Source organism: Corvus kubaryi, unplaced genomic scaffold (genome assembly GCF_017639235.1).
Source record: "Corvus kubaryi isolate FWS band 111438036 unplaced genomic scaffold, C.kubaryi_AGA036_p1.0 split1-73, whole genome shotgun sequence".
Lineage (NCBI taxonomy): Eukaryota > Metazoa > Chordata > Aves > Passeriformes > Corvidae > Corvus > Corvus kubaryi.
The window spans coordinates 390,976-406,856 of NW_024582081.1; the positions used below are offsets into that span (position 1 = coordinate 390,976).

At 35.9% G+C, this 15,881-nt stretch overlaps 1 protein-coding gene across 5 annotated transcripts in view; it reads right to left on the bottom strand.

The window, feature by feature from the left end:
• Nucleotides 1-15,881, bottom strand: part of FMN2 (formin 2) — a 167,637-nt gene that overhangs the window by 79,044 nt on the left and 72,712 nt on the right. For 4 of the 5 annotated variants that reach the window (XM_042014392.1, XM_042014394.1, XM_042014393.1 and 1 more), the window contains one exon: nt 9,778-9,865. In XM_042014392.1, coding sequence (XP_041870326.1) covers nt 9,778-9,865 — 88 coding nt within the window. Of the gene's footprint in view, nt 1-1,472; nt 1,536-9,777; nt 9,866-15,881 lie in introns of all 5 variants that reach the window. The other variant, XM_042014395.1, reaches the window with a different exon arrangement.

A 15,881-nucleotide genomic window follows, 5' to 3' on the forward strand; every position in this document is an offset into this window, starting at 1 on the left:
GATATTGCTTCAGTTCAATGACACTGAGCTGTGTTTTGTGTCTAGGTAGCAAAAGCAATTGCAACTTCACTAAAAATCAGAAAATACTTTACACTGAAACAGAACGTAACACCCATTGCTTGGGGAGGTTTCATGTGAAACAGCAGAACAGAAATTATCCTGATTTTTCATTGCCTGCGGATAACAACAGAACAAGAGAAAGAAGAGAAAGCAGTAAGTAGGAGAAATCCAGGTACCTCATGAAGTGACAGGTACAGGAACACCAACATACTAACTGCAGCATGAGGAACAGTGGGCACTCAGGCTAAGCAGAAAACCATAATTTCCCGGGCACTCTTTCTTACCCTCCCCTATAGTGGATGATGCATGGACACAACAAACCAGCCACTCTACCATCTTCGCATCATGCTTTCTCTTCCTTACACTCGGAGCTACTGTTTAAAGGAGCTATTCCCTGCGTGAGGACTGTGCCCACAAGCAGCGCCTCGCCGAGCCGCGAGGTCGAGCGCCTTGCCCGGCGCAGCCCGGGCGCCGGGGCAGCGACTCCGCTCTGCCGGCAGCCGGGCCGGCGTCTCCCGGGCAGGGCGGCGGAGCTCCCCGGCGGCGGCAGCGCGGGCCGCTGTTGCCACCTGCTGCCGGCAGCGGGGACCCGGGGCCCGGGCGGCGCTCGGCCGGGCAGGCGGCGGCCCCGGGATGGGCGAGGGGCCGGGACGGCCCCGCCCGGGGAGGAGCGCGGTGCGGGCATGAGCGAGGGAGGCGAGGCAGCGCTGCGGCCCAGGTAAGCCGAGCCCGACGGGTAAAGGCCAGGCTGTGTGAATGATGGGTGTCCGTAGAGTTTCCAGGCATCTAACATCTGCAAAGGGGAGATCTGTATTTACTGGTGGATGCAATGGCCGTTCCGAATGGAACAAAAGGACGATAACCAGTGTGACAGTAACAATGTAAGGCTGTACATGGTGCCATAAAGCGTTACAGCAGAAGAGAGGCAGCGAATACCGAAGGGAGCATTAGCCGGGTAAGATAAAGCAACTGGTTGTAAATACACGCCTAATAATAATAATAATAATATAAAAATAATAAATTCAAGCCTAAATAGAAAAAACACAGTCAGTGACCTATTACAGACCATCCAAAAAGCATCTTAATAATGACTCCTAAATGGTATTTTACCATTTAGGTGTAAGACAATATGCCACATAGAAAACATGCTAGGCTAAGGTTTAATCTGCTAACCATATTGTTTGAGCCATCTTTTGGAGTCTAAATTTTAGGTTAGAGTTATTACTAGTTATTACTCAAAGCAACTAAGCAGATTTACCAAAAGAGCTGAAGTAACACTTGATCTACTTCTGAATAAAATACAAAACAGCTGGAGACATGAAACTAACCTTTAACGAAATTTCTCTATAGGACCAGAGAATTAGATTTTTAGGAGTAACACCATAACTTTAGATTTTACAACCAGAAATTACCTTAAAATGAGAGGATAGTTGAAAGCCAAAAAAGGTTGAAGGTCAGAAGAAAGTTTAAAGACACTTCATTAGAGGCACAGTGAAAAAAAAAAAAAAAAAGTCAATTGATAAATTTAAATACACCCTTTTCCCTCCCTTGTCTTTTCACACCCCCAATATTCCTACTCCTCAAAATCACGTATATGATTAAGTACAAGAGCATGGGGGACACCTGTAAATAAAAGATACTCTTCAAAAGTGGAAATCAGCCAAACAAGACAAAAAGCAAAGTCCTGTAAGTTCAATGTAAATTGGAGAAGAACAAAAAGGTCTAAACCCTACTTGCCAAATGCATAAAGCTAGTAATAAAACTGCTTTCAAACACATCACATGTATGAAGCCTGACAGGAAACAGCTGGGCACGCAGATAATCTGGCTGTAAAAAGAGCACAAAAGAAAGAGAATCAGAAGGTTAAACAAAGTATTTGTGTAAGGATTCACAACCACAGAAAAGGTCAAAGATGTTCTCAGACAAGTTCTGTACTTCTAAAGTGATATCTTTTGGGCACTGTCTCAAATTGAACAAGCTTCAGAACATACAAATAAAAATTTTAAGAGGATTCCCCAGATGATACTGGAAACTAGAAACCAGTCAACCTGATTTTTATGCCTGGAAAATGCCTATGTATTATACAGAAAAACAGTTTTTTTAAACATCATACAAATAAACCAATGTAATGAGAAAGCAGCTCAAAAAAAAAAAAAAATCAATTACCAAAATGAATGTTTCATTTTCAAAGTAGAAATTTGTGGCGAAGAAGCCTTACTAGGACCTCTGCAGGTTACTGTGCAGTTTAATGAACACGAGGCATCAATGTTCTCAGATAGTAACACAACTTAAAAGCTGACCACAAACACATAAAAAAGGATCTCTCAAATATTCAGTGTCAATACATGCAAAGTAGGTGGGAAAAAAAGAACCCAGACTGTAAAAGTCATGTGATGCATACAAAATGAACAAAACTGCTACCCCAAAAAGACAGTCAGTTTTTTTCAGAGTTCTCTGAAAACATAAGCTCAAAAATTAGCAGCAGTGAAGAGTAAACAAAACAACAGCAACAATACAGAGAAAACAGAGCCTGAAAGAAGATGCTGTGACATCTTGGCACAGACATGTGGTGCACACAGATCTTGAAAGCAGCATGCAGAGCTAGTCAGTCACCTCATTGGCAAAGAGAAGAAAGAATCATGGACTGTAGATTGGTGACAAAAATCAAAAGAACAGAAAACATGAATGAAAGCTGTTCCAAATAAACTTTTCAGTTTGAGATGAACTACCTGCAATAAGATAAGAGACCTACAAAAATTACATAATGAGCGGTCAGTGCCACTCAGCTTTTTATTTTTATTTTCTGATTATCTACAGAGGAGATCAGGTACAAAGCTAGATAGATCTCCACTTGGCCAAATGTAGCAAAGTTTAAATTGATTTTTTAAGAAATCTGATAAGAAAAATACAGTTATAGGTACACTGAATGAATAAAAAAAAGGGATTTACCAATTTTTCTTGCAAGTTTTACTAAATCCCCATTTTAACTACCTTGTATTTAAATTGTTAGCATCTATACATATATATAAGTGGCATTAATTTTTGAATACGACTTTTTTTTATGCATAAATGTATTCAAATCTAAAAAACACGTGACAAATCACAAACAGATTGTTGTGGCAAACATCCTTTTCTTCTAAACATTTTGATTTAATGAAAAAATATATTACTGTATTATTGGAATTTCTTAATGAAAAGGGATTTCTTAATTTTAATAATGCTAAAACCTCTATGTAGTTCAGCAATGTAAAAGTATGACCAGTGGAAATTATTTCTGCTATAAAAGAGGGACAAGGTGCTCTTTTTCTCCCTCTCCCCACCCAATTTTTACATGGTACTAATGCATGCACATACTTTTTAGCTTTTACGCTAAGAATTTTGTAATCATCCCTCTTCTGAGAGAGTATACAGTATGCAAATGAGAAATAACAGGACTGCTTTTTTTCCTTTTGGAGAAAAGAACTTTCCTGAAACTTTTCTCTCAAATTTTCAAAGTTACATCAGACTTGCAAGGAAAAAACCCTCGGTTTCAACTGAAACAACAGACAGAAAATGAAGTTACATTTTCTTACAAAACTTCTCTATTAAATTACATTCATATGTTCTTAACAACAACAAAAATTCTTTAATTATCCAAACTATCCAATGTGGCAGTAATTAGTCTCTGCTGATTCAAATATTGTGAAGAAAACTCAATATTATTTTCCTCACTTAAAACCCTAAACTTATGTTCTTTAAAATGCATTTTGCATTATAGAAAAAAATGGTATAATTCTATAAATTTGGTTTTTAAGTGTAAATTATGAAGAGATATATGGCATAAAGCATTCAGTTCCTTTCTTGATTATATTAATGTTTCTGTCCTTCATTATCTTGATGATTGCACATATATTAAAATAAAATTATTATTGAAGTTGTATTTTTCCATTAACAACTGTTGCCATTGCTTTATTGACTTCTGGTCACTGTAAACTAAGTTTCAGAAAATCTTAAGACAGTAGAGGACTTGAGGCATGCTTTAAATACTCAGGACTGGCTTTCAGGACCTTTACCCGTAGCTCAGGGGTTTATGCCACATCCACTGGAAACTCCACCTGTCTCCAAGGCCCTTTGTTGTTCTTCCTCCCTAACTGCATCTGACAGGAGGGGCCAGACAAGGGCTCCAAAATCACTGCTCAATACAGAACACTGTGGGCATAATAACAGCATCAAAGCAATAGAAACATCTGCAGCAATACATATGTGTGACACTCTAATTTAACTCTAGTCTGTATTCTATAAAAGTAATTTTGTGTATTCCATTGTTTTCCTTACCAATAATTTCCCAACAGGAGCTTGTAAAGTAATTATAAGCAAATAAAACATGCAAGCATACAATCTAACAGCAGGCATAATATAATGAATATGGTAGCATAAAGTCAAGAAGAAATAGAGGAATAAGACTCAGAATTATGGTGTGAAGTTTTGAGGAAGTGCTAGTACACAAGACAGAAAAATACTGAATCAAACCAATCTTTACTTGGGTTTGTCTCTGAAGAATCTAAACAGGTTTTGTAAAGACTATCAGAGGGAAAGTTTAAACCATAATCTTTTAAGGTTTTGGGTGTTTGCATATACAGTATTTGATTGAGGAAAAAAGAGAAACATTTAAACAATTTCAATTTTCTACTGATAAACCAGAAGTAACAGGTAAAGTTTCAAACTTTGTAATTAACCTACACTGATTTCAATCACTTTATTTATCATTAATTTAATAAAGAAATAAAGACTTGCCATCTAACAGAAAAAAAGGTCTTCATATTTTCCTACAGCCAACATTTTTCCCCATGACTTAAATGGACAGACATAACAATTTTGGGCAGCAAGTTTACTTATACTTTCTAGTATAACAGTGGCCAAATAACTTGATCCAATCATGTATTGTTTTGTCCTCATAACTTGTTTAATCAGTAAGATGTCTTTTAGGAAGGTACTGAAATATTTGTGAAGAATGGGTACTATAAGTTTCAAATGATAGTGCTTGTGCACACCCATTATTGTTAGGATAAATAATGCTTAGATCACCTCTGGACCTTCTATAAAATAAACTAATCCTGAGTCTTATTTTCCAGATATTAAGTCATTCTTCCCTGATTGCTTTCTATGTAGAGCATCTCTTGGACCCAGACTACATGATAGTTCAATGCATGAGTAATTCCTGCACAGAAAATTGAAATAATGCAATGTAAGAGATATTTTATCATCCTTCTCCAGTGAAATCATTTAGTCAAACCTTTGACAGTCTCTCCTTGCTCATCATTTCTACATGTCAGCATGAGTGGTCAAGTAAGAAAACAAACCCAAGATTTTCTCTTGTTCTTTTGTCACTAATAGTCAAATACTAAAGAATAAACATTTGTTTTTCTTGCTAACATTTAAAGTATGTTCACTTCCTGCACATCTGTCTTGAATTCAGGGCAGAAGATATGTTTGTTGTTCAAAGTTGTACTGCTGTTAGCAGAACAAACTTTGCTGCAGGTATAACTTCCAGTAAAATAAGCTCAAATTCAGATTACAAGGTTGGTTTTTAGCAGCTGTTAGGTGAATCTGCCTGCCTTTTCTGTAATGGTTTTTCCTATTTCATTCTTTTTTGAGGCCTATAATAGGCAGTGTCTTGGCCTTCCTTTTTTTTCCCCCCTGCAGATATCAGAGTGGGGCAGGTATCTCCATCAAATTCTGCAGACTACCAGTGTCTCAGAGAGGGGGAAAAAATGACTTATTAAATGAGGATAATGAGAAAAGTCATCCAAAATTCAGAGGCAGAAATCTCCAAACTACTTCTAACAGAGCCAGGGCAACCACAAGGTGCTATGCAAAACCTTACAGAAAAATAGTTAAGAGTATTGTAGCAACACAGTACCTGGAGAGACAAACCTTGTTAAGAGAAACTTACTGACTTGGAAAAGATAACAGATAACTTCAAAAGACAAAGAACTGCATATGCCATTTTTGACAAGCTTTTACTTTCAACATTTAGAAGGCATGGTTAGAACTAAGGCTATTTTGGTGTGCCAAGGAATAATTTCCATACAAGAAAGAAATACTAGATAAAAATCTCACTGTGTAATAAATGTAATATTTAGCTGCACAAAATACCAAATTTGCCTTTTTTTCCTGGCTGACATCTTCAGTTTAATTTGTTCATTCTATTTTTATACACACACAGAAGAACTTTTTGCTATTCTTACAGCGCTTACTATGACTTGTAAACACAGAGGAAGACACATTGTTTCTTTATAAACAAGGGGGCTGGGGAAGGCACTGAAAAACTTGCTATCTGCAACATGGCTGCAATTTCAAACAGTTGTTACATTTCAAGTGCAGACAGACAACTTGAACAAAAAGAGGTACTTTATTCACAAGACATTGTCCCTAAATGCAGACACAGGCTTAACATGGAATTATATTTTAATGTATAGGATATTCATCATAGCTTACTCTAGTCAATTAAACCAGAAACTTGTTGTATCTCTAATTTGAGCACACTTTGCATCTCTGAAATGTTAAGAAAAAAACCCAGAATATTAATGTTAAACCCCAGGTCATTTACTCTAGGAAGAAAATCTGAACTATAAAGGAAAAAGAGGTAAGAAGTGCTTGTTTGGCATTTCTCAAGCACTGGCCATATCATGCAGCCAAATACAGCAATATTTCCAGTGGGAACAAAATACTGGATAAAGGATATTTGTGGTATACTGAAAACACAAAAGCAAGTAAAATGCCTGGATAAAGTGTTTTGCATAGTTGATAGATGATTGCAAAAAAACCAGGCATCAGTAAAACCTTGCGTAAAATCAGAGAAACCACGAGTACTCGTTTTGGTACTAATTACAGAGAAATGGCACTGCAACTAAAGAGACCAACATTTCTTACAGTTCTAGCCTTGAGTGCATGAAGTAGATGGGAGTTCTGTTAGCAATTAGAATCTACTAAAAATCCCCCATAACAACAAAAATTAACCTAGCAAACTTTAGAGCACTACTAGAAAGATGCACCAGAGTTCAGAACAAATGTGTTTTGATTATTACAACTACTCCTTCCACACTGTAAAAATGTTTTAAAAGCAGACAGGCTCTGGGCATTTGTCTTACTAAACCTATTTTCAAAGCTGGAAGCAGACATGCAATTCTACAAGAAGACACTTAACAGCCACATAATAAAAGAAATCTATTTAAGATGTATTACAGTATACTGAGATCTTCTATTAAATGCCACATCGGATCAGATATGCAGACAATATTTCATCATTATTTTGTATCTTAAAAAGCAAATAAAAATACTCCAAAAACATCAACCAAAGAACACAAATTTTACAAGACATTAAATACAACATGTGACCAGGTCTCAAGCTATTTTAAGGTCTTCATCTAAACACAATATGATTTACAACTTTAAATACTAAATTTATTAGGTGGATTAGTACCCAGCATAATTGTTTTCTCTTCTGTTCATGTAGAACTTGAAAATTTTTCTGAAGTGCCAGAAAAATACAACACAATAGGTAGCATGCAAAACAAGAAACAGAATATCACACTGCATTGAAAATTTCTCTCTCCTTCTGGTTGCCTTTCTGAGGCCAGTAAAAAAAAATAAAATTACATTTCTGCAATTTGTATGAACACTGCATCCTAAAAATATTCTTTATGTTTGATATAGAGAATATTTACAAGAAAGCTATATGTTGTCTAGTACCACAAATTGTTGGGAGGGGGACAGGGGGAAGTTTCATTTGACTGCATTTCTTATTTATGGAAAACCATTGCTTGTATTGTACTGAGTGAGATATATGTAAATTTACATGTCAGTGTACATCAAACATGGAAAAAACTCAAGACATCTACTAAAACCCTGGGACAAAAAACCAGGGGACAAAAAACACTGATCCCATTTTTTACTGTAGTCATTGCCATACAACTTAAATAATAATGTGTAAAGGTGCAAATATATCAACTGACTATTTTTGTTAACGTAGGCACTCAATCATTATTTGAATTTTTGTTAGTACATTCTTGTAAGTATATTCAAATTGCAGCAGAAAATCCTAAATGTTATAACAGTCAAAAACGTGTAAAAACCTTTCTTTTTAATAAGAAATTAAAATTGTTGCCTACATAAAGGTAAAGCTAAATACTTGGGGTTGTGATTCTGTAATTTCTGCATGGGCTCTATGGTTAGATCACTCAGAGACCTCTGCATGGAGTGACTGATGCCAGAAATACTGCTGGGCGAGATCTCTATTTTCCTTGCCCCCACCATGCAAATTTATTTCCTGCTCCTCACCACTTTTTCTCCACGCCTATTTTATGTTCTTAAAAAAATAAAAAAAAAAAAAAAGGAAAAAAAATAAAGACTTCTAGCATCAACCATTTTCACAAATCCCCCCACCAGACAAAAGTTTTCTCATGTTTGTTCAATCACGTCTGCACAGCAAGGGAATAAAAGAACTATTAAATTCCCTTTTGCAAAAACTTTTGGTTTTAGAAAACAGCTATTGAAAGAGGAATATACAAAATCTGCACACAGCTCTTAGATGATCATGTGTGCTTAATATTGTAATAGGATAAAGGTTAAGAATAATATTGTTTGACCCTTTCAACTACTGACATTCATGCCATATTATTGTTAGTGTTGCATGTTAAGCAAGCAAATTTTCAATGAACTTGTGTTGGCTTTACCACAGACACAGATGTTAGGCAGACTCCTTTTTTCATAAGGTTCTCATTATTAACTGAAACCAAGTTGAGTATTTGACTGAAGGAAAGGACCATATCATTGTTTTCAGATTTTGCTCTATGACTTAACTGAACTACATCTGCCAGCTTTGGAAATACCAAGTACTTCTTGGCGCCAGTACTGGCGCCTTGCTCTATGACTACCATCTTAAGCGCTTCAGCTTGAGGAAGTCTAGTAACCATCAAAACAGTTTAATAAAACCTTAAAACTGTGATTAAGAGTTACTCACTAGCTGACAGAGTGCTCTCAAATTTGTTCTATTTATGAATAATTTTGCAAAATAAGCAAATCATAGTAAACTGAATGCATGGCTGTAAATATGTAGCCTAGAAAGTTCACAAGATGTTTTTGTGATTTATGAAGTCTGTGTTATACTTGAAACCACATTTATTTAATAGATAGGCTGGCACTTCACAGGATAATTCAATCTGCTTCAAATCTATCCAAAGCCTTTGGGAAACATAAGGGATGCTCTGAATATAAATGCAATTCCACTTTTCACCTTTTTGCACTACTGTCTCTTAGCATAAATGTGAAAAGTATTACACTCCCCTAAAAGATCTCACTTTGTAAAAAATGCTGTTGAAGATGAAAGAACTCTACAGTTTGTGCTAACCCAAATATAGGAACTATTTTATAAAGCAAATAAATTAAACATTATAATTCACTTTTCTGAATATGTCCCAAGGTTATCTGAATTAAAATAAACAACACATCATTCTTTCTTCCTCAAAAAGACCAAAAATCAAAGTGTCTATATTATATACCACTTATACTGCTGATGTTGAAAGCAGAATATAAATGCCAGAACAAGCTATTTTCAGGAAAAATAGTGTAAAAAAGGCCTCATATTAATTTATTTTACATATCAAAAGAGATAAATATTTAGCATTTCCAGATTATTAATTATGTGATCTGAGAATAATCAATAGTTATTTCACTTACCGTGCTGAATGTCCCTCATGTCTAAATGAAGGCTAGACATTAATATTCCAACAGCTTGAGATCTTTTGTTACTTAACAACTTGACAACCTGCCAAAAGAAACGCAACTATTATTATCAATCTGCAGGATAATGTACAAGATAGTTTGCATTACTAACGACATATTCAGGAAATAGTTCTTTGTAGTCTATATATACATTTAAAAATGAGCAAATTTATTAATTTAAAAGTTTGCTTCTGCTGTATAAATCCATTACAAGCATATGTAGCTGTGTCACCTAGTTGAATTGAATCCTAAAAGAGTCCCTATAAAGGTTCCCCTAGTTTTCCTTCTTCGTTAGAATGCACACTTTACTTCACACTGATGTTACTAAGTGTATGAAACACGCTGTCAAATAAAAAAAATTCCAACTGTGTCTATCTTGGAATTGCTTTGGTTTCCAAAACCACACAATGATTTCCATCTTTGATGTAAGTTAAAACTGTGAGAATTTATATTTTATTTGAATGTTTGACGTAGTAGGCGCCAATATGAATTTTATTTTAAAATCAAAATAACCACGTACACATTGGGGTTTTCTTTGATCACTTTAAGGAATATAAAAGGTCACAAAGCTTTTTTGTTTTCAAAATAGAAAAAAACCCAACAGAATCAAGCCATCAAAACATCTTGCTTTAGGGGGTTAAAATCAGTGATTAAAACACACTTTCATACATGTTGGTTTTGCAAGCATAAAAGCAGCATGTAATTCAGAGACTGTCTTCCACAGGGCTCTAAGTTGTTTGAATTCAACTTGATGTAAATTTTATATCATTGTCAGGGGAAACAAGTAATGCCAGAAAAGGATCATATCTGTAGAACGACATTATTCTAGATGAAATACTTTTCAATGTGGAGATAGAACCATTGCACAGAAGGAAGAGGTTAATATTTAATCTCAGCAATTTAGGTTGCTGAGTTTTACACTGTACTAAGCACACTGATGAAAACCTTTGAGAGTCACTTGGAGAAAAAAAAAAGCCACATAATTAGAACTGTAAGATCAAGTCAGGAAGCATATACATATTTTTTCAAGTTACACAGCTCCTGTTGTAGCACCAAGAGGCTGTATTATCTACAGCCACACTGGCAGATTTAAAAATTAATTAACAGAAAAGAGATTAGAAAAAGTAGAATTTAGCCAGAGTAAAGAATTTCATTATTCAATTCACATCTTAAAAAATCAAAAAAGTACCCAGAAGATGTTTGCCCTGTAATTCACTGATTCATTGACAACTTTGATTCACTTACATTTTCAGACACAGGTTTGTACACTGATGCTTGAACAGTAGAAGAGAATGAAAATCCTGACCCAGAACTTTGCCACTGGAACTACTTAGGAACGGAAACTTGAGAAACTCACGGTACTTACAGTATAGGTTTTCTGAGGATGTGGTTGGCTGACCAATTGTTTAATTTTACTTTTTCCCTTTTTAAACCTTCATAACCATTGATTATGAAGATATTTCATCCCCCTTTCTTCACAGATGCCAAACTAGCCTCAGTGAAGTGAAAATACAACAGTAGAAGCCCTGACGATAAGGGGCTAATGTCTATGTCTCAAACACGAATAGCCAGATCGCTGTGCGGCCAACCAAGGATCCTTGGTAATAACATGCTGTGAGAAGTAACAGGATGTGGCTGGAGAAGGGGGCCATGCAGGGGTAGGGTAGCAATTTTCTGGGACAGAAGCTTTGTTCTGGCTCCTGGAGATAAGCACAACATGGTACAGTGCACATGCGGGAACGAGGTTGAGAAAAGGGCATGGATTGTTGACCAAAAGCCAACCCAGTAGTAGGGGATCAAAACACCAGGGACCCCCCAAAGGCCTCCAACCCATTTCCAGAAAGGTCTAGAGGAATGAACTGTGCATGATAACTGTTTTGCATAGAAAGCAAGAAACTTATCTCCAGGGCAGGGAAAAGTTATCTATGAATAGGTACCCCCATGAAGATCAGGTATGCATGCTCCAGGACTCTGGACATCCCATTAGCTGGACTGACACTGGAGCAAGGACTGGTGATCTTTCTCCCTCCCTCTACCTCTTTATTCAAAACCCACCACTGTGTGCTTATACTGGAAAATAAGGCAATGACATACCAATTTCCATGACAAGTGTATAATTTGCTACTAAAACTTTGTAGGCTTTTATGGACCTGACTTTTGTCATTCCTTTTTGACCATGAGCATCTGTACACCTGGGTGTTCCCTTCCCTTTTGGGGTGGGATGCCTCAACAGTAAAAATACTGCTCATTAACCAAAAATTTTAACATTAGAAAACAAGTATGTTATAACTGATGCTCACAAGTTTGAAGACCTAAATTCAAGGCATGGCTACTGATATCACCTGTCAAAAATTAGCAAGAAATTCCTATGCAAATGTAACATACTATTAGGAATTTAAAACTGAAGTCAAATGGACTAAAATAGGATAGGATAGTCAGATTTGTCTGAATTCAGAGGGGAAACGAATGTGATTCAGAAAAGTATAATTAGGATAACCTGCACTAGTCTTCTAATAGGCTATAATCACTCTAAAATATTTTTAAAATGTAATGTAAATTTCATTTAAGCCTGGAACTGAGATAAAGCTGGGTCAATATGAGATTTTCTTCTTGAAAGAGAAGCTGTTACTGATTTACTTCTTTGCAGCTAAAAAAGATAAAGTAGATCTTGAGTAGCAAGGTATAGATCAAAACTTTCTAACAATTAAGGTGCAATCCATAATAGCAACCAAACAAGTACCTTTCATTCTATCGAAAAAAAAAGAGAACAAGGGGTTCAAAATTTCAAAAAGAACAGAATTTCTTCAACTGATGTTGCTACCGAACCATACTTACAGAAAAGGCAGAGCAACACAAAAAAACAATGTAGTATGTTACATAACAAAAGTTCAAAAACTTCACCTTAAAGTTGTGTGCTCCAACAACATCAAAAAGACTGAATTTGGTATGGTAGATGTTGGGGGAACTGTTGATCTCAGCTCCCATTGTTATTGCTTGTCTGAAACAGCTCATATTAACAGCATAACTTTAACTTGCTGGTGTCAGCATATAGTGGGAGTCCTTTGTTGCCTTTATTTTGAACAAGAAAACTATCCCAAAGCTGACAAATAAAGTGAATTAAAAATGAAATGCAAACTTATTGCAAAAGTGCTATCAGAAAACAATAGTCACACAAAGTGGCAAGAGCTTATCTGAAGTAAGCTTGTACATTTCCTGTCACTCAGATGCTGCAAAAATAAAGTAGAAATGGAACTGATGCTGGATACTATGTTGTCCAGAGTAAACCAAAACGAAAGAAGGAAACTGAGAGTAAAATATCTTTAAGTGGTCTTCCACAAAACAAAATTACAGCTGCATTCAGGTGTGAACCTACCTAGAACCAACCTGACATTTCCAAAGGAAGCAGAACTACACTGTTCCTTCTTGGAGGCCCAAAGATCAGGGATGAGTTGGAGTCTGTTCTTAGGAAACTCCCACTTCTAATTCATAACTCCTGTAATATTATATTTGCTTCAAATTGTGAAATCACAATTTCTCTCTTCTATCAGCATTCTAAAGCTCAGAGAGCTACTAAGATCAGGCTTACAAACACAACAAGGGGACCAAAACTAGAGAAAAATAACCAAATAAATTATGTTGTTGTCGTGCAGGCTAGAACATGATTGCTGTCACTGCTGCAAGACCGGACTTAGGGACCTAGTAGACCCTTTCAAGTCCTGGCTTAAAAGTTAGCAGGAAAAAGAAGTTGCTTTTTCTGAAAGTGAGCTGATAGACAGGAGAATAATTATTTGCTGAGTGCCACATCTTGACAGTGATTAGAAGCAAAACAAAAAAACCACTGTCCTCATGAAGAATAAGTTATCTCTGCTGCAAAATTCTGAACCATGATGATATCAAAATAGTGACAAAGAGCATGACTGTCAGGTGAATGGGTGCAGAACAGCAATAGATAAAGCAGCTTCACATAGAAGCTACCAATTTTGTCTGGTTTTATTTAAAATGTAGGGTTTATGTCAACTTTTATACTAATCTCTATTACGCAGTTCATTCCCATTTCAGTCAATTGCATGAATACTAGAGTTTCCTCCAATAGAATGGCTGTAACAATACAACACTAATTCACAAAATATGAATATTAGCATAAATGCCTAAAGCAATTCCCACACTTAAAAGAAAAACAATAAAACAAATCAGCTGCATAGTCTGGGCCTACAGGCTACAGACGAGTGACGCCATTTAAAGGCAGAACAACAAAACTTTGATAAATCCAATCTCAACAAGATCTAAAGCCTCAAACACAATACACAACTCCTTTTTAGTCTGGATTCTGGAACTCTGCTTTAAACAAATTTTAAAAAAATAAATAAAAAGGAAGCTAGAGATATTATCTGCAGCCTGAAGTCTAGGACAAACTTTCTAATTGTTGAGTGGTCCTCATTGTTGAGCAGTAAACAAACTACATGCCAAATTTTTTCCTGATTATTTAACACAAGCAAAAACAGTCAAAGAGATATTTAGTGAAAGGTAATGCAAGACACATGTTTGATGAGAACCCTGAAGCAAAAAATATGAAGATTACCTTTCCCCAGAATAATATTTAGTTAATGCATGGAATTTTTCAATGATTCTTGCTTTCTGTTTCTGATTTTGACTGCCAGCGCTTAGAAAAATTATCCCAAAGTTCTCACTGGTTAAGAAAAACTACTGTACATTACATGAAGTCACATGCAGGAAACTCTACTTTACAAAGGCCTATTGCTCATACGTGTGGCAGGGAAGAGGAAGAAACAACAAAGTTCCAATAAAATGTTAAGAGACAGGATCAGGGCAGTAATGCAGTTACCTTCTCACTAGGTGCTGTGACAAGAAGTCTTTTCTGCAGACTCAAGTACATTCGAAGTGTAAAATGGGCGATCACAGAAGTGGACCCATCATATCTTTCCCATGTATCCTTCTTATAGGTATAACAGTAATATATTGTTTTACAGGTGGGGGTTTTTGTGTGTGTCATGGGTTTTAGTTAACCTTTTGTTTGCCTTTTTTAAAAGGCAAATCCAGAAGTAACTTCTGGCTAGTAATGGCAATTGTGAGAGTGGAAACCGGGACTACTTCAAGTAGTCAGGTCACTTTAGTATAATAGGAGATCAAAAACTTTTCCTTAATACCTACAAAAAAACCCCTGACCTCCCAAAACCAACACCCAGTCGTGGCTGTCTAACAATATATCCATGCTGATGGCACATAATGATTTAACTGAACTCACAGAGCATCAATAACAAAGCATAATTTTCAGCATCTCTCTGTCTCCTATCCTAACCAAAACTGAAAATCCCCTCTGGAAACTAGCTGGGTTGTTTCCCCACTGAAGATTTTCATAATCTATATCTTTCTCATACTAATCTAGAGGCAAGTTGTTAACATGTTATGCAAATCAGTGAAGCCAAGCAGCCATGTCTGAAACTTTATGCTTGAGGGTAGCGATAAAACATAATATTTACTTTTCATACATTTTCTCTATTACTGTGTTGTGTTATTTCATTCATAAAGTTTTTACCGATGTAGATGACAAACAGTTCATTCCTTTTTGTGCTGTTTTATCACTAAAAGGGCCCTGCTTGAAATTAACATCATAAAACAATTACTGTAGGAATAATATTTCACCAAGAGATTGCTGCCCCAGTAATATTCATCATTTCTATCATTAGGTGAAAAAAATACCTAGATTGCTTAAATTTAGTTAGAAACTAGTTAAGTTAGATAAGCATTGTATTCCTCAACAGGAGGCTGAGCAATAGTAAAATGTTCCTTACTGAAAAATAAGAATAATGTTCTAACTCTAAGGACAGGAGTGGCATTTTATTTCTAGAAGTATTCTCTTACTACAGCTTCTTTGCATCCAACTTAAAAATTCGAATATCCTGAAATCATTATCTAAACTGTTTTATTGACATCTTTTATGCACCTAAGGCTTTTGAAACCAAATGAAATTTTAGTAACCTACTATTTATATTCTGAGGTGGAAACAGTGTTTAAAATTTTAACTTCAATAGGTTAATAGT